The following is a 27459-nucleotide window of genomic DNA, read 5'->3' on the forward strand; positions in this document are numbered from 1 at the left end:
ATATATATATATATATATATATATATATATATATATATATATATATATATATATATATATATATATATATATATATATTTTTTTTTTATTAATTAATTTATTTATATTTTATTTATATTTCAGAGAGGGTGGCGTGGTGTCTGGTGATCCATTGAGTGAGAATAAAAAAAAATTATAAAAAAAAAAGATAAGACAGTAAAATGAATCATATTCAGAGAAAAAAAAAATAGAAGCTAACACCAATAAAACTCATAACACTAATAAAACTCAATCTGGTTGCCATGGAATTTTTCTGTGATTTATAGACCTCCGGCTAAAACGCTACCATACAAAACAAGGTCAAAATTATTTTGCAGAAACCATAACTGGTGGCAGCTAATCTAGTTCTTTTTTTTTTTATCAACTAAATCAAAACTTTATCAACTAAATCAACGGCTAAAACGCTACCATACAAAACAAGGTCAAAATTATTTTGCAGAAATCATGACTGGTGGCAGCTAATCTAGTTTTTTTTTTTTTATCAACTAAATCAAAACTTTATCAACTAAATCAAAACTAAATTAAACCTTGAACTTAATAAAAGCATAAAACCAAAAGAAATTCAATGACTTTACATAAATCGATTCCAAATTTTAACTGAAAACTTTTTATTAAAACAGAAGAAAGAAACCACAAAGTAACCCTTGTCCCTCCCAGCCCCACTAGTGACACTGGTGGCTTAGCGGTGGAATATCTGTCACCTGGAGTGAGGCACCTTTAGCAGAGAAATGGAAAGAATTAATTTTGTGGGTCATAGTCAGTTGCCCCTTGATTTAGATATGCCAGGGGCAGAGGTAAGGATTTGTAGAGCACCGAAAGGTAAAAGATCCCTCTTTATTTATGATAATAGGCTATATGAGGTACTAAATTGGACCCAGGAATGTGTGTATCACTGGTGTTGTTAGAACCAGATGTCATCTGATGATGTACATTTTACAGAAGGCAAAGAATTAATTTGACAAAATTGTTCAGTGCATAAAGGAATATTTTTAGAACAATAAATCAGAGTAAAAGGACAGTAGTGATGGCTGTTAACCAACAACGTCACAGTAACAAAGGAATCGAATCCTTGCCGGGAAGTTATCCATCACTATAGTTAATACCTAATCAAAATTAGTCCCCACAGTGTCAAAATTTAGTTTTAAAGAAAACACCATCAGATGACAGCCGGGGAGAATTAGGACAAAATAATAGAATTGTGTAACATCATTATTCACCAGAACATGGCAAATTATGTAACAAACATTAGGAGTCCTAGAGCAGTAGGGAATGATAGTGCCAAAGGAATTTACACCAGAAGACCAAGGAGTCTGCAGGAGGCAACAGATGGAGGTCCATTATACCACTGCCTAAGGGAATGCCATAGGGGAACAAAAACACAAAAACTGAACCAACCAGAAGTTGAAGGACCAGAAAGATCCAAGAAGATATATTCAAGGAAAAGAAGACCTTCAAGAGAAAACTATAGAAGTGCATGCTCTGTTTTAAATTATAGGAGTAGGTGGTGGTAATGTTTTGGATATGGAAAGTTACGGTGAATCTCAGCAGGCCCACAAAAGGTACTTAAGCAGGAAGATTCTTGAACATCTATCACTTCACAACCTTCTATCTGATCGCCAGTATGGGTTCCGTCAAGGCCGCTCTACTGGTGATCTTCTGGTTTTCTTTACTGAGTCTTGGTCATCCTATTTTAGAGATTTTGGGGAAAATTTTACTGTTGCCTTGGATATATCAAAAGCTTTTGAAAGAGTCTGGCACTAAACTTTGATTTCCAAACTATCCTCCTATGGCTTCTATCCTTCTCTCTGTAATTTCATCTCAAGTTTCCTTTTTTGACCGTCTATTGCTGCTGTGGTAGACGGTCACTGTTCTTCTCCTAAATCTATTAACAGTGGTGTTCCTCAGGGTTCTGTCCTGTCACCTTAGCTGATAGTAGTCTGTGACGGGCAGAGTTCATCCCAACTGCACAACTGCACTTTGCCAGTGATAAGATACCGCAGTTATCATCACCTACATTTCTGAGACGAGTAGATTCTCTCAACGTCACTTTGTAAGGTCTCTCTCGCTCAGAAACCAAATACTGTCAGCTTTAACCTTAATACGCGGCGCTATATAACATACCTGCCGAGCCATAACCCACTGAATCTTCTAACAGATGCGGCTATGGAACGTAGTCATCCCCTGGGGCGCTGCACAAGGCGCTATAGTCTTGAGGAGAGTTTCCAACTGCTCCTTTCCCAGGCAACCCAAAGTGGATCGCCCTGTGCATGCTCCTGCCTATTTGGAAGCTTACGAACTCATGGAGGAAAATGCTGACATGATTTTTGACCCGAGAGACATGATGAGTGAGCGGGCTTATGACTCCACATCGGTCTCCAGGGGAAACAGCACTGGTCAGCCCCATCCCGCCTCAGACCTGCCGGGGCCTCGCGCCTGGCCCATCGTCGGCTGCCTGCCCTACATGCTGCGGCATCCAGGTACCACTTTTCCTACTACCAATACTTGTACTACTACCATTGTTATTATTATTGTTATTATTGTTAAAGTTTTCTACTTCATATAGGCTAGCTTGGTTTAACTGTAAAGATTTGATATACTCATATATACCAGTATGTAAAATGACTTGGCTATAAATAAATGTTTCAAATGTTTCAAAATGTTTCAAATGTTACTATTATCTTTACCATTACGATTACTACTATTACTACTACTACTACTACTAGTAGTAGTGTTGAAACTAACACCTTCACCGTGAAAGTTACTGCTACTACTATTACCACTACTATTACTGTTGTTACTAACACCTCCTCCCTTTCCCTGATCTATCCCTACCTACTTACTGTACAGTACGCTCTTTCCTTGTTTCTCGCAGCCTTCGACCCGGACCGCGTGTATGTGTTCTGGCAGGCAGTGAGGGACGAGTTTGGTCCCACATTCCGCAAGGACATGCCAGGTCATTCTCAACTGGTGTTCATCACGCAGCCGGAAGATTTGGAGACGCTGCTACGGACCACGCTGTACAATCCGCTGCGTCCAGCAATGGCGTCTCTGAAGCGAGTGCGCAGCGACGGAGGCGCTGATGGAAGGCACCACGCTCATGACCACATTTTCCAGGGACGGGCTGGAATTCTTGCCGAGCAGGTGAAAGAGAGAGAGAGAGAGAGAGAGAGAGAGAGAGAGAGAGAGAGAGAGAGAGAGAGAGAGAGAGAGAGAGAGAGAGAGAGAGAGAATATCATGTCTGTAAATTGCAAGTTATTGCAAGTTAGAAACTTCATTGGTTTTCTGTTATATAATGTTATATAACTGCTTAACTCAACACTTCATATAATACATCAACCTGTACCTACTTAATTTTACTCAAATCTAAAATTTTGATTATCTTACAAAAAAAAAAAAAAAAAAAAATTCAATCACGTTTTCACGCCATTGAGTTTGGAAGCATTACAGTCAATCTCTGTCTATCTGTCTCGGGTTTTCACAACGATGACTTCAAACATAGCGATTGTGGTAACTGTTTGACGTTAACACTCACCTAAGTGTCTCCAAGCTGACATATAATCACAGAAAGCATTGCTAAAAATAATTATGAATAACTGACAACTTAGCTGTGGTTCACGTGGCTGGAGAATATGGTGACGGCCAGGGGTGAGTTGGAGTCACTGGTGTTCTAAAGCCAGTGGCTGGTCGTGTTTCATAGCTAAGACAGCTTCCTTGAGATTATGCAGTGGTTCTGAGCTTCTAAGTTCTTCTTAACAGTGAATTTAAGTAAAATTGGTAGAGTGGTGAGAATACGTCTTAACAGGACTTGTTATGGTGGCTAGCGGATGGCGACTACCCCCGAGGAAGGCAGGCAGGCAAACTCGCTTCCTCGTAGGTTCCCACCTCGGCACGTCAGAAAGAAAACCTATACAAATTCCATTATCTTCTCGTCACTATTATTTATTTGAATAACTAACACTTAATTTGTATTAGATTAACCTTAATTACCCTCTAATATATATTTGCAATTTATATACAGATCACAACACAAACCAATACTGCATTGATATTATACGTGATACAAGTGAAAATTTCCACATTCTGGGCCAGGTATTACCTGAATCTATATTTAGATATGACCACCTGAGATTAAATTCCTCCACCACTGCCGTGACCTTTGAGACGCTACTCGGGGTGGCCTGGTCTGCATCTCGGTATCAGTTCTCTCCCGAATCTGGGGCAACCCTCCGAGTCTACTGACCTCATCAGGGTTGATCGGGGTAGGTTCCGGAGAGCACTCCAGCAGAATTAAATAATTTATTGTTCTAAGAGTCCTTTGTCTCCTTACCATAATTTTGGCCATTCTAATGACACTATTCTCATCAGGACACAATTTTAATATCCTATAACTAAAGGCCAAGTGGAACGATTCTGCTCCGTTTTTAATAGTTTGGTGGATGTTATACCCCTTGTCCAGAAATCTGCTTTTCTCAAATGGAGTAACATGATGTACACCTCTCTTACATATAGAGTACATATATAGGTTACTTTTACAGTCTTTCATTTGATGTGACTCACTTAGGCATAATGTGCACCTTCCTAACTCAACTAGTCTATTTACTCCCTTTTGTAACCTTTGGTAATTGCCACAGTGTACTGGTTGCGTTGTTCTGCAAAACGCACATTTCTTAATTACTTGAGTTTTAAGTCTTGCTTCTGTCCTGTTATTAGTATGTAGTGGTACCTCTGGCCTCTTATTCACAGTAGTAAACAAAAAAAAAAAGTACACATTGTTTCTGAGTTCCCATAACTTGACCTAGTTTTAATGACTGGGCAGAAGTTTGTTCACTTTCTTTCATTTTATAGGGTAGGTCTTATTCACCCGTTCATGGTAAGTTTTATTATTAGAATCTGTTTTATTTGTTTTAAATCTCTCGTCATTGCTCATGTTCTTACAAATCTCCAACAATGATTCATCTATTTCCCTAAAGGTGAAATGGCTCTTTCGGTATTTCAAGTATAGCATTTCTAGTGTTTCCTTATTTAATTTCCTTTGTATTATGATGTTTAAGAGCCAAGCTGCATCCTCGATATTATTATTTGATTTCAGGAATTCTAATATGCTATTGACAGTTATACTGAAAAGTTGCAAATCTTTGTAGTCATGGTTATGGGATGTTAAAACTAGGAGTTCATAGACCAGTTTGGTTTATTTACTCCTTATCATCATAATTCTCTTTTCGCAGTTTGATAGCAATCTCGTAGTTTTCTTCAGTAACAGTTAATTCAGAAGTTAAGTAGGCAGTACCCTTTAGCTGGTTTAACAGACAGGAGAATTTATTTATTTTAGCAATATCTTGTCTTTGATGGATTAATCCTCTATACTTATCCCAAAATAAGGGCCACTCAGTTATATTTCCTGAAGACCCTGGCAATGTTATAGCTGGTAATGTTATATTTGTTTGGCCTCTCATTGTGGAATTAAAAAGTGTGTTGCTAGTTAAGTTACCTCTCAATAGTTCTATTTGACCTTCACATTTAGTTAACTGTTCACTATAATTTGTTTTTTGTAGTTCATATTCTGAAGTAATTTGGTGATATGCTTCAGAATATTCCTCAGTTAACAATTTAGCTTCTAATTGATTGAAAGCAGCCTAATACCTACTACACTTTTCCTTTAATGATTCTATTACTCTGAAATTTACCTTGGGTATTAGCTCATTACCATCCTTAATAGTTCTTGTTAACTAACCTTGCTTTGTTGCCAAGGTTTTCGAGACTGTTCACACCAATATTCCTGTGTCCAAACAAATACTTTACCTAATTTTGCCCAACTCTTAGGATTTCTGCAATTTCGAGATACGATACACAAAATTGGGGCAAAATTGCAGTAATCTGGCTCGTGTCCTATTCATGGAAATCGATATAATTTCCGTTACCGTATTGCTTCAGAGGAAAACTATCTTGAGCGGTTCAGATAAGCAATAAACTTGTTTCAGGAGGAAGAGTGGTGGCGGGTGCGGCGCGTAGTGCAGCGACCCCTCACTGCCTCTCCGCTGGTGGCCCAGTACCTGCCCGAAATGGATGATGTTGCGAAGGACTTCGTTGCCAGGTACGCCTACTGAGTCTTTTCTTAATTATCCCTCTGGTGTTATCTTGTTAATTTCCTTGTTAACGTATTTGGCTGGAGTTTTACCTCATCTCTTGCCAAACAGCATTCATAAAGTCACGTAGGTGTTCTGTGTCGTCTTCGCCGATATCCTCCCACCTCCCAGATGCTAACTGTAGATAGGCTTTATCCACCATCATGAAATACAATTTCCTCTCACAAGTCCCTTAGGGAATGGGTAAGGGAAGCGGCCTCCACTGACACAGAACCCTGAGGAACACCACTGTTAATGGACTTAAAAGAACAGTGACCGTCTACTACAGCAGAAAGGAAACTTGAGATGAAGTTACAGAGAGAAAGATAGAAGCCATAGGAGGGTAGTTTGGAAATCAAAACTTCGTACCAGACTCCACCAATCGATTTTGATATGTCTAAGGCAACAGCGAAAGCTTCACCAAAAATCCCTAAAAGAGGATAACCAAGACCCAGTAAGGAAAACCAGGTCACTATTAGATAATAGAGGCCATAAAAGAACCAATATTGGTGGTCAGATATAAGGTTGTGAAGTGACATGTTTCAGAATTTTCCAGATGAGGATAGATTAAAAAAATCTTCAAAGTGGCAGGAAATCAAAGCAACAGAGCAGTAGTTTGAGGGATTAGAACGGTCACCCTTTTTAGGAACATGCTTGATGTAGGCAAACTTCCAGCAAGAAGGAAAGATAGATGTTGATATACAGAGTTGGAAGAGTTTGTTTAGGCAAGGTGCAAGCAAGGAGGCACAGTTTTGGAGAATAATATGAGGCCTTCAGAGGGTTCAGGCCAGCAAGGGCATGGAAAACATAGTTGTGAAGGATGTTAGTGGCTGGCATGAACTAATCAGAGGCTGGAGGAGAGGGAAGAACAAGCCATTCATTATCCAAGATAAAGTTTTTAGCAAATATTTGAGCAAAAACTTCAGCTTTAGAGATAGATGAGATGGCATCAGGCAGAAATATAGGAGGGAAAGAAAAACAAGCTGTTATTACAGTTATTTTTTGGCGAGGTGCCAAAAGTCACGAAGGGTTTAATCTACAAAGATTTTTATTTATTTGCTTATCTATTTTATCTATTTTATTTATTTATTTGTTTGTTTATTTATCTTTTATTTATTTATTTATTTATTTTATTTATTTATTTACTTTTTTTATGAATGAGTTTTTGGCTAGTTGGAGAAGAGACTTGGAATGATTCCTGATAGAAATATAAAGTACATGAAATTCAGGTGATGAAGGCTAAGTACCTTTTGTATGCCACCTCCTTATCATGAATAGCACGAGAATAGGTTGAATTAAACTAAGATTCAGAAGGTTTAGAGCGAGAGAAATAGTAAGGAATGTACACCTCCATGCCAGACACCATCACCTCTGTTTTGCGCTCAACACAGACACGGAAGTAGTAGTCATTTTAAGGAAAAATCTAAATAATGCCTCCTCAGGTTACCCCATTTTAGCAAAGGCAAAACACCTAAAGTGCTACAATGATACACTCCGTCCTTGGGTTTGATTTTATCTATATTTACGAAAATCTTGATTTGTAATTACATCACATCACAAAACTTTATCAAACAGAATAGTTTATTATCTCATACTCTGTTGCACTGGTCATTTGCAAGACTTGCTAACTGTATGGTTCTATTCCTCCTCCAACACCTTTTCTGTAGATTTTTTTTCTCTACTTAATCGAGTTTATTTTATTTCACGAATGCATAAGTTAACCAACATCTTTATTCTTTTATTCCTTTCACTGATGAACTCTGGAACACAATAGAAGGAGAAAGAGGAGGAGGAGGAGAAACAGGCATTTACTAATTTTGTCTTATAATGGTGATGCCCAGAATACGAGCCCTGAGGGATCAGCAGAGCGGAGAAGTGCCTGAGACCTTCAACACAGAACTGTACAAGTGGAGCCTGGAGTGTGAGTATTGGCTGTGTGTGTGTGTGTGTGTGTGTGTGTGTGTGTGTGTGGTGCGTGTGTGTGTGTGTATACTTTTCTGAATTTCTATAATTGCAGAATATCTGATATTAAGGACTTCTCTTTCTTCATTACTTACTGTTATCAAATTAGTAAAGTCATGGAATAGTAAATTCATGAAAGTGTTTGCTTCGGACCTTTGTCTTCAAATCTTTCACTTTTCATGTCATCTCAGGTATCAGCACCAATTTCAGAAACATGATTCCTCTGAAGTTGATAAACATTTAGTTTTCTTGCTTTCTATCTATTCTCTTTTGTTTCACCATCATCCCTTGCTAGATTGCCTTTTACGTCCACATGTTCCAGGCCGCTCAACCATCCAACCAATAACTGACGGGTGACGCAGTAGTGTTGGTCTAAATTAGGTGTCAAACTCATGGTCCATGGGCCACATGTGGTCTCCGGGATGGCCTTAAGTGACCCACAAGATGATAAGTGATTTTTCAGCTCGATACTATAATTGTTACAGTTGAGGAAACTGCTAAACTAAGGCAAAAATACTAACATTTACCTATTATTCACATAACGACTTGTTCCTTATCAAAAGTGAGCTAATATGTCGATCATCACCGGCTCTGGATCTGACTATTTTTCACCTCTCGACTGTAAAAATAAGTATGGAAATGCTAAGAAAATGTTATACAAACACTTTATTTTTGTTTTGTCCTATTACGCAAAGCGCGACACCCGCCGTGTCCTGCACTTGACATGACACTGGGTTCAGCCGCGCTGGAAATGTGCATATCGGTAATATAGGACCAAGGACTCTGTATACTAGTGTAAAGAGTCCTTGGTTGGATGGAAGGACGTGTGTTCGTACGTGTGTGTTGTCACAACGCGCAGATTTGGCATATTTAATTTTCATTGGTTCACATGTTTGAGCACAGCCAGTTAGCAATCATAAACCACAAATTTTGAATATGAATCTTTTTAAAGACACAAACATTCAACAATTTACCACTTTGTGTAAGGATGGCGTGCAGCCTCTGCCAATTATCATTTGAGGACGTTACTGAGAAATATAAGAGAAAAGAGGAGCTGTGTCTGGATTTTTTCAAGAACGCAGGATAATTTCTTTTAATAATGCCTGTGAGATCCATCCTCCACCTAATGGTAAGTTTAAGGTGACCAGAGTCCCACGTTTAGGCAGGAATCATGCTTTTGCAACGTCTGTCCCACTTGTAGCAAAATCTCCCGCTTTTTTTAATATATATATATATATATATATATATATATATATATATATATATATATATATATATATATATATATATATATATATATATATATATATATATATATATATATATATATATATATATATATATATATATATATATATATATATATATATATATATATATATATATATATATATATATATATATATATATATATATATATATATATATATATATATATATATATATATATATATATATATATATATATATATATATATATATATATATTGTTCAATGCCTCAAAAACTCAATTCCTCCATCTATCAGCTCGACACAACCTTCCAGACAACTATCCCTCTTCTTCAATGACATTCAACTGTCCCCCTCTTCTATACTGAACATCCTCGGTCTGTCCTTTACTTATAATCTGAACTGGAAACTTCACATCTCATCTCTAGCTAAAACAGCTTCTATGAAGTTAGGTGTTCTGAGACGTCTCCGCCAGTTTTTCTCACCCCCCCCAGCTGCTAACTCTGTACAAGGGCCTTATCCGTCCATGTATGGAGTATGCTTCACATGTCTGGGGGGGTTCCACTCATACTGCTCTTCTAGACAGGGTGGAATCAAAAACTTTTCATCTCATCAACTCCTCTCCTCTAACTGACTGTCTTCAGCCTCTCTCTCACCGCCGCAATGTTGCATATCTAGCTGTCTTCTACCGCTATTTTCATGCTAACTGCTCTTCTGATCTTGCTAACTGCATGCCTCCCCTCCTTCCGCGGCCTCGCTGCACAAGACTTACTTCTTTCTCTCACCCCTATCCTCTCCACCTCTCTAACGCAAGAGTTAACCAGTATTCTCAGTCATTCATCCCTTTCTCTGGTAAACTCTGGAACTCCCTGCCTGCTTCTGTATTTCCACCTTCCTATGACTTGAATTCCTTCAAGAGGGAGGTTTCAAGACACTTATCCATCAATTTTTGACCACTGCTTTGACCCTTTTATGGGACTGGCATTTTAGTGGGCATTTTTTTTTATTAGATTTTTGTTGCCCTTGGCCAGTGTCCTTCCTACATAAAAATAAAAAAAAAAAAAAATATATATATATATATATATATATATATATATATATATATATATATATATATATATATATATATATATATATATATATATATATATATATATATATATATATATATATATATATATATATATATATATATATATATATATATATATATATATATATATATATATATATATATATATATATATAAGAACATTACAAATCTTTATGAACCCGACGACCATACTCGTGCTGGTATCTGAACATATTAGCTGCCTAAAGCCCTAAATGTTCTCAGTCTGCTATTTTGACAACTTCAAGTATTGGACGGGAGGAGAGAGACTGGCGTAGTTATGTGCTTTGGCTGTGAGTGATATGCCGTGTTCTGTGGCTGTATGTGTATTGCATTTTTTTTTTTTTTTTTTCTTGCGATATGGCAGTCATATCGGTTATTGTGTGGCTGGGTGTAATGTGCAGCTTGACGTAGTTTTGTGTGGCTGGGTGTAATGTGCAGCTTGATGTAGTTTTGTGTGGCTGCTTGATATTGGTTGATGCTTGGCTCTTGTGACGCAAGTGTGTGTAATATGGACTGTTGAGCGACTGAGTATGGTATGGAGTATTGTGTGGCTAGTGGGATGTGAGGTATGATGTGGCTTCGTGTCTATTGTGTGGCTGGGTATTATGATGGATGTTATATATTGCGTGGTGTGAAGGGTGATGTTGTGATGTTGCAAGATGTGATGTTGGTTGTGGTGTGGTTGGGTATGATGTAGCTTCGTGTGGTGTGACTGAGTATGATATGAGTTGTATGGTATGATGTAACTGTGTGCCGTGAGAGAGTGTATAGTTGTGCAGCTGGGTGTGACGTGTAGTGTGATGCGGCTTTGCGTGGTGTGGCTGAATTCTTTGCAAAAATTAGTGTTGTGTTTATTAGACAAGACGAATTTTACATGTGTAAGATTAAATGAGACTAAATAATATATTCTTAGCAGACCAGGATCACCAGCAAAATAAACTGTAAACTTAACTCTTGCCAGTATACGGATATAATTACAAAATCACTGATGGCCCTCGAGACCATTACCAAGTGTATAATTGCTCCTCGTAATGATTTGAGTTACTCCTGGTAAGGTCTCAAACACTGGATCAAAGGGTGCTGTGAACTTATCAATAACCCAGCTGTGACCTCACTAAACGTTTCCCTTTGTGTTTCACAACACAAAGAGGCAGTCACAGCCTGCCCGACTCTCTTCCTTCACACAAAATTACATACTCTTATTTACACGCACACCCTTCACTCAAAATTCTAAATTGAATATGGCGTCTCCTACACAAGCCTCAGAATTCCGGTCTGGGGAGGGGGCTACAGATGTCCCCAGGTCGGACTGGTCTTTAGGTATCCACTCTAAGGGCTTATTTCATAGTCGCTTCCTCTTGTTACCAATGAGTGGTGATGTCCGCCACCAACAACAAATCCGATTTCACAGACGAATTTTGCGGCGTTGTTTGTTTTGATTCTTCCCAGAAATTGGAACCTTTTGGTAACTGGCTTGGGCCTCCCCAATGGAGTTAACCAATACATTTATTCCTTGCAAATATCACAAGTTCTTACCCTCTTGTACTTGTTTTATTTTCTAGATTGTATATTGAAATTATTTAACAATAAAACAGCATTTTGTAGGCTATAATAGAAATATGACAAAATTTAAGAATTTGGATGGCGGCGTGAATTCACTTCACCAGCTGATTAAAAACTGTAATAATCCTCACATAGTTTGTATGGAATTTGTCGCCTAAGAGAAATATTTGATAATATTGAAATAACATTACCATTTCCATCAGAGGGTTAGGTTTGCTTCCATTAGGCTATGTTTAGATAAAGTCAGTTCATTAATTTAATTATTAATTTTTTCACTGGGTAGATCATGATAAAAAAAAAAAATTGCTGAGAAATAAATAATCAATGTCTTAAACTTAGTAGGCTAGAGCTATTTCCATAAAACCCGAAATATTTCAATCTAACAATGTATGTGGAAAGTATTCAGGAAGAAATAGGTCATTTATTATGTACCTGGTTGGCATACGCAGTTTGGTGAATTTTAGACAGATATTAAAAGGAAAGAATTTAAATCAAACTATAACCATGTTAGCAGTAGATAGATAAGGCGTGTTGAAGGCACCAGTGATATATTTCAATTCTCTCTCTCTCTCTCTCTCTCTCTCTCTCTCTCTCTCTCTCTCTCTCTCTCTCTCTCTCTAGTGCTGGCGTGGTCAGTTCTTTTGCCTTGCATTTACTCATTTTGTCTAATAAGGGGACTCCGATACACCAACATTACTGAAGCAGAAGTATTCGTTTTATGATCGTTACCAGGTTGGGAATTACTATAACCACGGAAACAACGACTGTGAAATCGGATTGAAGTGTTGGTAGTGCCAGTTACCAGGTTGATTGATAAGGCTCTTGCTTGGGAACGATACCAAACGACTGTGAAATCGGCAATAAGGCCCGTACCAAGAATCATGAAGGTTTAGCGACAAAGGGAAGGATGATGCGTACTGAGTCAGTAGCATTTTCGGAACGAATGTTTGCGGAAGAGAAGGAAAGGCAAAGTCTACCCCGTGTCTTCTAGTTTACTTTCGAGGAAAAATGTGTGTGTGTATGTGTGTGTGTGTGTGTGTGTGTCGAGCGGAGGGAGGACGCAGCGCATGGAGTGGCCGACATATTGCGGAGCTGTCCAAACCAGAAAACTTGCACAATGCCAGGTTATCCCCCAAAAGGAAATAATAAGATAAATAAATTATCTAATTAAATTAAACTACATGAGAAAATAACGTTTGTTGCCCTTCTTCACAAATTGGCGCTGAGATCCGGACTCAAATCATATAACATTGTTACCAACACTCACGTGTGTCATACCACTGTCTACTTTACCTTCCCGAGCGACTTGTGGTAAGGATTGAAGGCACGGTCTGAGGCCATGCCTACATTGTTGAAGGGAAGGTACGCAGTTCGACCTTCATGACTCTTGGTACGGGCCTAAATGTCTTGACATCCTCCTCAACTTTTTCTTCACAACTTCTACAACATTCACGGTCTTAAACTTAATTTTCAGTCTGTAGAACAACCACTCCTCTACCAAACTTCATCTTCTTTTCCTTACTGAAACATAGGTTTCTCAGGCAACTGACAGTTGCCTCTTTTCTTTTCCCTCCTACTTCCTTTATCCTCATTTTCGATGTAAAGCAGGATGTTGCGTCTATGTGCGCAATGATTTAACCTGCTCTCGTGCCCATGCGCTTGAATCTTCCGAGTTTTCCACCATTTGACTATGACTACGGAGTCACTCGAACTAAATTTATCTGTGCTGTATACATCTTACCTAACTCCTCTGACTGAGAAATTCTTTGACTACTTAAACTTAACTTTCAGAGTGGAGCACATCCTGACTCTCTTCCCTTTTGCATTTGCATCTCCATTCTTGAAGATTTTAATGTTCACCACCAGCTTAGGCTTTCCTCTCCCTTCACTGACCATCCTGGTGAACTAGCTTTTAATTTTGTTATCCTCAACGACCTAGACTCTAGGTCGTGTTGCACCAGTTCCTCTAAGTCCTAGAGCAACTGGTGCAACACCCTACTCATATTCATGACCGTCTTGGAGACATTCTTGATCTCTTCCTAACCTTTAATTCTTCTGCTTATGCTGTCACCTTATCTTCTCTGTTTTTCTCAAAAGTCTAATAATAACAGTGGCGTTCCTCATGGATCTGTCCTGTAACCCACTCTCTTCCTAATATTCATTAATTATCTTCTAAACCAGACTTTTTGTCCTATCCACTCTTATGCTGATGATACCATCCTGCACTGACATCATGCTGATGATACCATCCTGATGACACCATCCTGCACCCATCCTTCCACGTCTTTTCGTAGACGTCCACTCCTTCAGGAAGTAAACAGTTCACGCAGGAAAGCCACAGACCGCCTGGCTTCTGATTTCTTTAAAATTTCTGACTGGGGCAGAGCAAACTTATTATTGTTCAATGCCTCAAAAACTCAATTCCTCCATCAACTCGACACAACATTCCAAATAACTATCCCCTCTTCTTCAATGACACTCTACTGAACTACTACTACTACTACTACTACTACTACTACTACTACTACTACTACTACTACACTGAACATCCTCAGTCTGTCCTTTACATATATTTAAACTGGAAACTTTACTTCTCATTTCTAGCTAGCTAAAACAACTTCTATGAAGCTACGCGTTCTGAGTCGTCTCCGCCAATTTTTCTCACTATACCAGCTGCTAAATCTGTACACGAGCCTTATCCGTCCATGTATTGAAGTATGTTTTATTTGTAGGGATGGGGTGCTCCCACTCATACTGCTCTTTTAGAAAGGTGGAATGAAAAGCTTTTCGTTTTATCAACTCCTCTCCTTGAGCTGACTGTCTTCAGCCTCTTCCTCATCTCCGTAATGTTGCATCTCTTGGTATCTTCTATCGCTATTCTCATGCTAACTGCTCTTCTGATCTTGCTAACTGCATGCCTTCCTTCCTCCTGCGGCCTTGCTGCACAATGCAATGCAAAACTAATGCAAGAGTTAACCAATATTCTCAATCATTCATCGCTTTCTCTGGCAAACTCTGGAACTTCCTGCCTGCTTCTGTATTTCCTCCTTCCTATATCTTGAACTCTTTCAAGAGGGAGGCATCAAGACACTTATCCTAATAGTTTTTGAAGACCGCTTTTGACCGTTTTAGGGACTGGCACCTCAATGGGCCTCTCTCTCTCTCTCTCTCTCTCTCTCTCTCTCTCTCTCTCTCTCTCTCTCTCTCTCTCTCTCTCTCTCTCTCTCTCTTATAAAGTTGTTGCCCTTGGCCAGTGCCCCTCCTACATGAATAAAAAAAAAGTAATAAGATCGCACTACCTACAAAGCCGTTAACTAAAGCTATTCCCTTCTCTGCAGACTTGATCAAAAGTTCTGCATAATCTGAGCAGCATAAGCCATACAAAGTACATCTCCACTGTGTCGACAACTATTCATATCGAATAAAGCGAAAAAAAAAAAATACAATTTTTTGTAAAAAATTAAAATTGAGACGGATGTCAGACTACCTATCACTAACGTTAGTGCAGAGTAGATCGCCGGGAGAGGTTCCAACCTTGAAACACAGATACAGACATGTTCTGAGACATTATGTCAGTGATGCGGCTCCACAGCCTAGTCACTATTATAACGGGTGATTGCATGATGTCGTCGTTATAAATGCCTCATGGTTTATTTTTTTGCTTCTGGGCTTTTCAGATTTTATCCACTAAACTAGAACTGTGCAGTGGGATTAGAATTCATCACGCACTTCGATACCTCAACTATGTGGTAAAGAGTTCCTCCTGATGTTGAGTTTTGCTTTCAGTTTGAATATTTTCTTAGTTTCCATGGGTGGCGTCCTTCTCCCTTGGCTGAAAAATATCCCCTTCATCAAACTTTTGGGCGATGATTTTTGTCTCGATCTGGTATCTTGATTTTTTAATTATTCCTTATAGAAGTCCTTCAGCTGGGACACCAATATTGTTGCTTAATGTTATACATTTGCAGAGCCTCTACATTTTTGGTCATAAGGACACCAGGACTGATTTGCATATGTGTGGCCTCACTTCTTGGAGTATACAGCACCTCGAATAAAAATATTCTGATTAGGCCTATAATTTTTGTTCGGTTCATTAATATTGGTAATGTCAACCTGTCGTTTGTTTCTCAACCCACGTCCTTTTCTGTGCTGGTCGCGGCAGTGCCGTTTAATTAACATGGTGAAGTTTAGTACCTTTGTTAGACTTAACTACACTCATGTATTTGCTCTTGCCTGGGTGAAATTATACCACCCATTTCTCCAACCATTATTTTTAGTTTATCTTCTTGTAACTCGTCTCTATCCCCATTCTCACAAATCCTTCTGAATACACTGGTATTGTCTGCATTGAAATACGTCTTACTATTATACTTGATCATCTTAGGAAGGTCATTGACAATAACACAAACAGCAAAGGGGACGGGCGACTGATATCGTTTACCTCACAAAAGATTTATCAAGAAGACGAAGCGCATGAAATTACAGGGTACATCCTATGGTAAGTTAATGACTTCCTACCAGGCAGAAAGAGTAAATGGGCTGAACAGAGGTCATAAGTATAATCCTCCAAGGGGTCATTACTTAGCTCACTGCTGCTTGTGTAGTTTGTCAATGGCCTGCCTAAGATAATCAAGCGTAATAGTAAGACGTATCCCAATGTATACCAAAGTGTTTAGAAGGATTTGTGAGAATGGGGACAGCGACGAATTATAAGAAGATAAACTGAAAATGATGGTCGGAGAAATGGGTGGTATAATTTCACCCAGGCAAGAGCAAATACATAAGTGTAGTTTGAGTGTAGTTAAGTCCAACAGAGGTACTAAACTTCATCATGTTAATTAAACGGCAAGCTAGAATAGGTGTAGTTAAGTATCGCCTGGCAGAGGTGATGACATGGGAGGCAGGGTGTGAGGCACTCTGTGGCACTGAGGGACAGAGAAAGGATATCGAAACCGCGACGTGACAAGACGTGCGAGTAAAGTATGCGTGTGACTGACCAGTGCGAGTGCCTATCGTCCCTGTACCTGCCTCTGTGTCGTGACTGTATTGCACGGTGACTTGTGTGCTATTGTGTTATATATGGACATAAGGAGAAGTGTGTTTTCCTCTCCCTGCTCTATGCGACTGTTCTCACTGAGAGTGACCGGGTGAGTCAGAGCCGTAGCCGTACCCAGCCGCCCGGGTCAAGTCCTTCTCCCCAACACACTCGGCCCGAACCCCCCACAACGGTATGAGGCGCCCCTTACCAGCTGGTAGGGGTGCGCTTTAATGTTATATCTAAAGAAAAATTACCCAAAAATTGTTCTTCTTATCCTCACAAGTCCCAAGTATTCGTCTATTCTGTTGTCCTACATGGATGCATGCCTAAGGTGAAGCTCAGATTGCCAAATTGCCCTGACTCGCCTTCTCATCGGCCACACCAGACTCACACACGGATACCTCATGTTCAGAGATGTCGTGCCATACTGTAATGACTGTTTGGTCCTCCTGATTGTGAGGTACTTACTAGTTGATTACGCAAGTCTGGAGGACCTGCGAGAGTGGCACCTCTGCCGCTGCCTGGGGAAGCATGGAACCTTCCGCCTCTCTCTCTGGTCCTGAGAGAGAGGTGCCTCTCTCCCGGGCACGAAGTTGAGGTTGTTCTCCTTTCACAATTGTGAATAATGTTCTTTCGAGAATCTTTTTAACTTATTTTATTTTTCTGAATATTTTTTCTGACTTTCAATTTTCCGTTTTGGTTTGTCTGAAGTTTTAAATTTTCTTTGAGAAATTTCAGGTTTTAAATTATTTTACACTCGTTTCAAAGTAAAAATCAGGTGCCATATGAACTCGAGATAAAACTTTCAATAAATCAAATCTCTTCATCTTAACTTTCATCATTCTGCATGCAGTATTTAAGCCCTGTTCGCACCGAACCAACTCTGGGCCATTACAGCCGAGCGTTTTACGGATCTGACAAGTTAGCTACCACTCTCATATAGAATTTTTTTTTTAATGTGTGTGTAAGTCTTTGTGTTGCCGACGGTCGTCACCTGTCTAGGACATTCGTCCAATACTTTCAATTTTTTTTTTTTTTTTTTTTTACTGGCATTATGTTTACAACAATTTCTGTGACTTATTAGCCGCTACTCGCAAATGGTCTTGACGACAGTCATGCCAACGCTCATGATGATAGTAGGCAAGACTGCCTGTGAACTAGTCGACCGACCAGCTGGTCAGTAGTTGCCAATATGTAAGTTGGCCAGTGGTCTTCCCTATGATTTTCCCGACTTTTAGTTGCAACCTTGCCAACTGTCGTTGAATTAAACCAAATTTTCTTAATAAGAATATCTTAGCCGCGTTGTGTGTGTTGCAATCAGCATCCCTGAGAGCTCAACCATGAGTGACCGTTGATCTAGACCCCTGCCGACTCTTGTGAGAATTTAGTACAATTACCTTTTCACGCCTCTTCCTTCCCCTTCTTCCCACATCGTGATTCCGTACCTCCATCCTGACGTCGGGTCATCTTCCAGTGATCGTTTCTAAACGTCTATCAGACTTTGTGCTATCCTTTCACATCAGTAACCAAGAACTCGTGTACCCTGAAGTCGCGGTCCTTAGTCGGCTCTCAATCTGTAGCACTTCACTTCTTGCTGATGCTGGGAATAATACGCCTCATCTCGGGACATGAGGTGCTTCATTTTGTGGAAAAGGCTGGCCTCCTCTTCAGCCTCTAATATTGGTATTTAGGTTTAATCCCACTTCCTTTTCATGTACTGCCATTTTTAGTGAGCTTTGTTATAATTTTCCCCTATCACAATTTTGTTAATACTGTCAATATTATTCTACTCTGCTTTTAACATTTGGTAGCGGTTCCATACGATCGCGATGTTGTGGCGCCTTCCCTTTTTAAATCAATCAGTCTTTCTCTTTCCTCCCTTCACCAATCCTTCCTCCCCTTTCTCTTCTTCCCCTTTCTTCCCATTTTATTCCCATATTCCATCTTTCCCTCCACCTCGTGACCGCTGTGAACAGCATATATTGTCAACATCTTATTGAAAATTTAAGATTTTCCTAACTACGTCCATCAAGTGGAGCTTTTATTAAATTTCAGTAGTATGTCCTTGTTAATGTCAAAAATGGTGTTTTGGTCATCCCACTATATATTGTACATCTACCTTATGCTATTCCTTCCATGCTTTGTCTAGTCGTCACTGTTCAAAATATCCTTCAGAAGCTGTAATGAATATAACAAGAATAGGGCAATCTACTGAGAAAGTTCAACCTTCTTTGTGGAATCTATGGTTGCTTCGCTGCACTCGACTTGAAACAAGGTATGAATAAAAGACGTCCGACAGGAAGCTCTTCGTCTTTATTTCTCATCATATGCCTATTATTTTATAAGACTTCTGCCTCTCCTTGTTCCTCTCCTCAAGCTCTCGGAACCATCGCCTTGAACCGTCGGTTAGGATGTCTGCAGCAACAGAAGCACGAAGAGGCACACGAGAATAGTGGTGGTGGTGATGAAGGTGAACTACACCCTCTCCGCCTGATTCGCCTTGCCAAGCAACTGCTGGGAGCCCTACACGAAACGGAGAACGTTAAATTGTGGAAGTACTTCCCTACAACCTCCATCATGCGTCTACAAGAGGCACACCAGGTCTTTACAGAGTTAGTATTTGCTTGTAACTGTCGTCATTATGTAGCATTTGTTATGCATCTATACTTTTCCATTGTTGCATTATTTATTTTAATTATCCTGAACAACAGTGGCACTCGTGCTTAATTTAGATAATTCTCAGGCGCCTTCTTCCGCTGTGAAGAAGAGAAGTTCTGTATCGAGATTGATAGTCCATCTCTTTGTTCTGAGATTGATGTTACCTCTCCACTACTGTTCCTGATTTAGATGATATACTTGCCCAGTTGATGATGCTTGCACACAGTTAATGATCCTTGCCGCTGCTGGATCAGCTTGGTGTGTTGGTAGCGTGGAGGACCGGTAGTGGGAAGTGATATTGATGGTAGCGTGGAGGACTGGAAGTGAGATTGGTAATGCTAATAGCGAGGAGGTCGTGAGTAGTATGTTGATATAGTTGATGTGTGCGAGTAAAAGACAAGATTGATGAGGCTTCCTCTTGATTTAATAATAGAGAGAATGTACACACGTAATACGAAACGAGACACAGATGAGTATATATGTGACGAATGATCGTTCTCTCTCTCTGAAGTGATATGAACTGCTGTTCGTGATGATGACTGAGCAGCGTCTCTCAAGACCGACTGTGACTCGGAAGGGAACTGACTGAGCGACCGAGACTGACTGCTCTTGACTGGAACTGAGTGGAGCTGATGACTAGCGACGCATGCGGGCTACATTTATCTCAGAGAAGTGGATCACGATACAGCTTTTGGTATGAAAAAGTGACCAATGAGATGCCAGAAAATGAGGTGGAGGAGCCTCGTTACTTTAGCCAATGACCAGAAAGGAAAGACTCAGAAGCGAACGCAGGTGTTCCCCTAAGGACTGGAAGTGGGTGTGAATTCCCATGGGAGGTAGAGAAGTAAGAGAAAGGTTAAAAACAGAACAGACTGGCGAGCCATAGGCATACGTGGGATGAATATATGAACACATTGCATGTGAAATGGATATATGAAATGATGAATATACATATATATAATAATAATTGTTAAGACCAATGCAGTTCTGCAGCCATGCATTAGGGCGGTGTTCTGTTGAGGCATTGTAGGAGTGCCACTTGAATATTGTGTTGCTCTCGCCGACTTGTGTGCCCATGTGTTGAAGGTGGCAGCTTGTGTTGCACGCCTGCTATGTAAATCTGTGTGGCAGGTGTGGACGTGTGCTGCACATCACCTGTACACAGTCTGCACACACGCTTGTCCTCGTCACTGATGCTCACTACAGACATTTATTTCGACTCGAATTTTACTCGCATTTTCATGACAGTTAACAAAGTATGTCTGGGATTGATGTGTTTTCATTGCTGATTTAATTACTGTCCAGTTTACTTTTAACCAGTGACATTTGTATCCATCGCACTAAATGCATAGTGTTTTACTGATCATTAACTCCTAGACTGTCCTCCTTTCTCCAGTGTAGCCCTGCAAGCCATACAAGCTACAGAGCAGCAAGAAGCGGCCCGACAGCGGCAGGGTGAGGATGGGGTGATACCTTCCACCAGTCTGCTGGGGATGCTACTGGCCACCCCACAGCTCAGCAGGGAAGACGTGCTTACCTTCATCCTTGACTTGATAGCTACGGGAATCGACACGGTGATCCATCTTATTCTTTTGTTCTTGTCTGTTTGCTTTCCTACACAAGAAAGTCACCTCTTGGCTTTTTATTACTTAATTCATAATGCCCTGTGGTGTTTGTTTCTCATCTCATTTGTTTGCATGTTTCTCTTCTCTTCCCCCTGTCACTTCTTCAGCTGAATGTTTGCGTCACCCTTATCCCTTGTAGACAAGCCATGCAGTGGGCAACTTGCTGTACCTGTTGGCACGTCACCCGCACGTGCAGCGGCGGGTGCACGAGGAGGTGATCAGAGAGGTGGGGCGCCCACAGCATCTTCTGCCTGAGCATCTCACCGCCCTCACCTACACAAAGGCAGTTTTCCGGGAGTCCTTGCGGTGTGTGTGTGTGTGTGTGTGTGTGTGAGAGAGTTCTCCATTATTAAGTGCTTTATTGGATTCATCCATACAGTCACTCTTTGCACTACTGCAGACCGTTCCATGTATGCTCTTTGAACTCTGACTGTGTGTGTGTGTGTGTGTGCGTGTGTGTGTGAGTGAGTGTGTGAGTGAGAGAGAGAGAGAGAGAGAGAGAGAGAGAGAGAGAGAGAGAGAGAGAGAGAGAGAGAGCCACTAAACTGTCTTCCTTCTCCAGGTTGATGCCTGTTAACGTGGGTATCGTGCGCACACTCACCTGTGACACAGTGCTCGGCGGCTATCACGTACCCCGAGGGGTAAGCCACTTGTGAAGATTATGTTTCCTGAGTGCTAGTAGTGCCACAAACGAGCAAAATCTCTCTCGCTCTAAACAAAGTCATAAATATTTTCATAGCATTGTCATTTACACCAAATCCACACTATCACGTTGAATCACCTCAATGATCAGAAACCACGGCATTCCCCTCACTTTCATATAACTTTCTTTTCCGTGATGACTTCGTTCTTTGAGTCCCATTCACCCTACAAGCAGTGAATGTCACCAGCAGTCAAAGAATTATTCGAATGTCGAGCTTACTGGTGCAACATTCCGAGACTTATCCCTGTTGTTCCTGATGCTAGCCTGATATCGGTACATGTCTTCATTTTTTTTCTAACCAGGTTATCTCGGTAACATAACCTGAGGAACGAGAAGTTTTCACGTATTAACACAAGTCCTTTTCAATCCAGAGACCTTATATAATGGTAGTTGCATAAAAACTTGCAAATTGTTATATGCTTGTGTTTAATGATTAACTTTATGCATTATAGAGGAAGGTAGACACGGGTGAGCAGAGGGGTGGCCGACCGCCATGACACTGACAACCTGAGATTGGGTCAGGTCAGAAGTGTGGGGCCATCTGGCGGCGAATTCATCTGACATAAGAGACGCAAAATGTGACTATGTGAGGTGGCGACATCAACACCTCGCCTGTCCGTGATTAATGTGAAATGCATATGGGCATGCGTGAATAATGTGAATTTGAGAGAGAGAGAGAGAGAGAGAGAGAGAGAGAGAGAGAGAGAGAGAGAGAGAGAGAGAAGGGAGGGGAGGGGCCATCATAAAGTAGTTAACACCAATTCCAATAGTCAATGTGGCTATCCAACGAGTCGATAAATGATAGAAAAGGTTAGTTTGCGGTTAATCATTGTGTTGGAACCCCCAAACATAAATTCCCGTCACTTTTTAGTAAGGCAGGTGGTGGTCAGGCGGCGTTACCCGCGGTAGGAGGGTCAACCGCCAGCGGGCAACGAGAAAGCCTTGGCAGTCTCCATCAGTAGTAGATGTCGAGAAAATCAGATAATAATCTCCCGGAGTTTAGTTTGGTGATGGGTGATTTTATTGTAATTAGAATTATTTCTTCCATCAAGGCAGCAACTTGGAGGAACATGGCGATGACAGATAGCGACATCGTGCCGGAAGGCTATGATGCATTACTGAAGTGGTAACCATCATAACATCCAGCTAGACGGCTGACGTGGCACGCAGCAGGTGGCATGGCACAAACTGAATTGCACTTCATTAAACTTATACATGTCCAAGAAATACAAGAAAATAACAATACTGGCACATTATCAGTTAAAAATACACAGAAATATAAGTAAACCAGATAGTAATGTCAATATCTCAGCACGAATACAACAAAGAAAATAGTTACCCCTATTATATTCTTTTAATTCAACAGGATACTCAAGGGAAAAAAAATAATCGAATACTTGCAGACCCAACAAGAACTTCAGTAGAAAAAAAAGAAAGTTAATGAGAGCAGAAAGGAGAGTGCTGAATATTAATGACTCGTTAAATTAAGTTAACTGATAATTGATATCTGGCCCGCAACCGATGGGTCCGCTATTTGCACAGTCACAGCCAGCCAGTCACAGCCTTTCCTACATGCTAACAATATCTCGCTCGCCGCATTTCAAGAGCATTTTAACTCAGACCTGATGGTCATAGTTTTCTTTAGTTCTGCAAATGCGTGTATGTACTACTTAGCGTTAAACGCATAGGTCACGCAGCTGAGCACGCAAGATACTCGTAGAGCAACGCCAGCCTCCAATCGTCCAATGAAGTCGCTAGCACTACACCAAACCAGCTGGTTTCACCGCCAGCCAAGTAAACCAAGTAAACTTACTTGGTTTCTAAATTATTGAGGAGACTACGCCAATAGTATTTCACCAGCCGTCCCTTAATATTCTTATTGCTGTGGAATCGTGTGGATCCCCGATATAAGAAAGTGCAGGGGTTAGCTATTGTCCAACCACCTAGTTCCCAGCAAAAAGATAGTTCGGCCAGCATGATTACGATTATAGAACTAGCCCATCCATTTAAATGCAAAAATTAACCTCAATTTCAATCTAATTTACTATTTTTTTCTAATTTACTATTAGTTAAGGAAAATTATGATAAATATCTGAACGAGCCGAAACTCAAAGAAAGGACGTCGACGAACTGAAGCAGGTTAAAGTTATTAACTTGCCATCATTGTAAAATTTATTGTAAACCAATACAAACATTACATCTCAGCCATTTAAGAGACAGAGCAAAGTAAGATTTTTTTTTCTTTTTTTTTACGATATTGTCGACTTCTTAAAGTTCATTACCATCTTTTTCCTTCCTTTTGTGTTATGCACCCCCATTGTTAAAGAAACTTTTGTTAGTGAGGTACCATCCACATTGTGGATTATCATCATGGTGAAACACTGAAACAAAGGGCACTAAGTTATATGTCTTCTTCCTGTCATACATTAGACAAGCATGCTGTGCAAATAATTGCACTCTAACTACTGCACTCTACTGTTGCATGGTGGTATGATAATGAGCGCCGAGAAAACTAAAAAAAAAAAAAAAAAAAAGTCACAGAAAAGACTCATCATGTCATGAATCACCCCATCACTAAAGTGTGCATATATCTGAGGTTGGTGAGCAGCATTTATATATATATATATATATATATATATATATATATATATATATATATATATATATATATATATATATATATATATATATATATATATATATATATATATATATATATATATATATATATATATATATATATATATATATATATATATATATATATATATATATATATATATATATATATATATATATATATATATATATATACATTCTTTTTTTTTTTTTTCCTAAGGGATAGTTGGTAGTATGAGGATGACATGTGAAAATACATAGTAGGAATGTTTCACAGAGAATGCCACGTGGAGATCTGCGGCTTTCTGGAGCTTCCCTTATTTTCTCGTTTTTGAATGTGCAAACGTGTTTAATTCCCAGACACTTTACCGATTAATCAGCATTCACGTCCTAGACAGCGAGTTCAGAGGCACTTGAAATGGTGTATACATATGTATGTCGTGTTGTGTGAGGGACTCCAGCACGCCCTTTTACTCCACAGTGGGAGGTGGTGGCGCCCACAATGCTCCTGAACCACCGGGAAGACGTGTTCCCCCGCGCCAAGGAGTTCTTGCCTGAGAGGTTTTTGCGTGGTTCACCCTGGGCACCGCGGCACAACTTCGGCTTCCTACCCTTTTCTTATGGCCCCAGAATGTGCATCGGCAGGAAGATTGCTTATCAGGAGATCTTTTGCTTCATCATTAGGGTGAGGACGAATACCTGTCTATCTGTCTCCCCGTTCTTCTCCCAAGTTGTCTGATCCAGTTGTCTTGGTCTGCATGTCCGTCTGTCCCGTTATATGTCTGTCTATCCGTCTGCTGCCAAGTTGTCTGTCTATCTTCTTGGTCATTCGGCCCGCTGTCTGTCTGTCTTCAGCCCGTCTGTCTGCCCAGTTCTCAGTTCTCTCATAAGAACTATTTCCAAATATTTTCCAAAAACGATTAGCCAGGATATTATAGGCGTGTTTCCCACTGATATTCCTTCTAAAAAAGAAAATTTGAACACACTTTTGAATTCAAAACTTTTATAACTTCCACCGCAGCTTGTTAAAAAACAGGGATGAGATGAGATGCCGAGACGTCTCAGAATGCGCTATCGGTCTCGCGCCTCGCTCTGCTGTGTCTAAACATTGTGCTGTTCTGCAGGTATTGGGTGAGATGCACGTTGACTACAAGTACCAGGACATCCACTTGGTGAACCGCCTCAGCTACGGTCCCTCGTCTCCCCTGCGCTTCACCTTCACCGACCGATAAGGAACATCGGAACATTAAGGCCTTAAAGAATGAAAAATTAAAGAAATCAGAAAAAAAAAAAATGTAATATTGTCTGGTTCTCACCACCACCACCATGAATTATCACCACTATTATTGAACCCACCATGAACCACCACTACCACCACCACTGCACCCACCCATGAACCACCACCACCATAAACATCTTGGACCACCAAAATTTCCACTGGACTTACTCAACGGTTGTTCTGATATTTGTTACCTTCCCGAAAAATAGCATAGTATGTAAAAGCCAAAATATGAAAACGTTGATGTAATAAGATAGTACAGTCGTCGGTCAGAAGTCACGCGCTCATTCCTCTTGCCTTCAGTACTTTCCCTCGGTGAGCTTTCTGGTGTGGTGACTCTCCTTGCCAACCCTGACTAATGATGGATTCTCAGCAGAACAGAAGATTTTAGACAGAGAACCGAAAATGGTCCATATAGTGAGAATGAGTGTAACGTTGCTTGGTCATCAGCCATGTATACCTTTCGTGGCATAATCATTTTTTTGCACGAGGAACGGGAATACCTGGCGCACTATATGTCCCTGTCTTCTTCCTTATCAAGCAGGATTGGAGTAATTACAATTCAAATTCTCAATTGCAATTACAGTTACTTACAAAAATTTAAAATTAGTTATAATTATGATTAGTCCAGTGAGGTTCAATTACAATTACTGCAAAAGTTCAATTACAATTACAATTACTGCAAAAGAAAATCAGTCTTAATCACAATTCCGATTACAAATTCCCAAATTGGCACAAAAAAAAGACTTGGATAAAAAAAAACACGTATTGTATGGTTGTCATTTATTGAACAAATGTGCAAATTATATAAAGAAGTTTATAAACAAATTTACGAACTCATTATGGTTAGAAGTTTTGCTCTTTATAAAAAAAGCAAAAGTGGAAACAAACCATGTAAATTGAAACAAAAATTCATTTAAGATTTCATTTTAGTACAGTTGCTCAGTATGTGCAAAACATCCATTCTTTGATAAAGAAAAGTCAGAACATTCTCCAAGCAAGTATCACCATCTTCATTAACAATGTTTGGGTCACATGGATTTCCAGCCGCCTCCTGATCTATGTAAAAACTTGGTAAGAAAATATCAAATGCTTTCACCATTGAAGATGCATTATCCGCTACAACTTTCTTTACTTTTCATTGGGCACTGAACCGAATGACAATTTTCTCATACACTATAGCAATGTTTGATTCAAAACTGTCACAACTAAGGGCACGAGAATTCAGTTCCCAGTCTCCGTTAACAAAGTGAACCCTAACACCAAGAAAGGGGGTCCATCTGTCGATTGGTCCATGGGTCGAGTGTTAAGTAAATTCTTTTAAGATTCTTCATTTCTAATCTCAATCAATTTGCCATTTTTGTAATGTACTGTGGGAGAAATGCATTTCAGATGGTAGTTCGAGCAGGAAATACAAACTTTGGCTCGCCTTTATGTACAAAGTCACGAAATGTCAAACTTTGTCAGACTTAGAAGTAACTGGTCACATGCAATTGAAAATAGCATT

The 27459-nt window shown here is 39.8% G+C and overlaps 1 protein-coding gene across 1 annotated transcript; it reads left to right on the forward strand.

Moving 5' to 3' along the window:
- Nucleotides 1-2065: 2065 nt before the first annotated feature.
- On the forward strand, nucleotides 2066-26681 carry LOC135113649 (cytochrome P450 CYP12A2-like). Its single transcript, XM_064029079.1, has 11 exons — nucleotides 2066-2089; nucleotides 2195-2516; nucleotides 2912-3180; nucleotides 6018-6130; nucleotides 8003-8082; nucleotides 19446-19680; nucleotides 21123-21300; nucleotides 21491-21657; nucleotides 21914-21992; nucleotides 25155-25358; nucleotides 25798-26681. Exons 2-11 carry the CDS (start codon nucleotides 2195-2197, stop codon nucleotides 25903-25905), a joined length of 1755 nt encoding a protein of 584 aa, XP_063885149.1. The 5' UTR covers nucleotides 2066-2089; the 3' UTR covers nucleotides 25906-26681.
- The last annotated feature ends 778 nt before the right edge of the window (nucleotides 26682-27459 follow it).

Source organism: Scylla paramamosain, chromosome 26 (genome assembly GCF_035594125.1).
Source record: "Scylla paramamosain isolate STU-SP2022 chromosome 26, ASM3559412v1, whole genome shotgun sequence".
Classification (NCBI taxonomy): Eukaryota; Metazoa; Arthropoda; class Malacostraca; order Decapoda; family Portunidae; genus Scylla; species Scylla paramamosain.

Excerpts from the sequence above, each read along its gene's own strand:
- LOC135113649 (XM_064029079.1), top strand. The coding sequence starts at position 2,195 with ATGCGGCTATGGAACGTAGTCATCCCCTGGGGCGCTGCACAAGGCGCT. Across the intron at positions 3,181-6,017 it reads CTGGAATTCTTGCCGAGCAG|GAGGAAGAGTGGTGGCGGGT; the intron begins GTGAAAGAGAGA and ends AACTTGTTTCAG. Across the intron at positions 6,131-8,002 it reads GCGAAGGACTTCGTTGCCAG|AATACGAGCCCTGAGGGATC; the intron begins GTACGCCTACTG and ends GGTGATGCCCAG.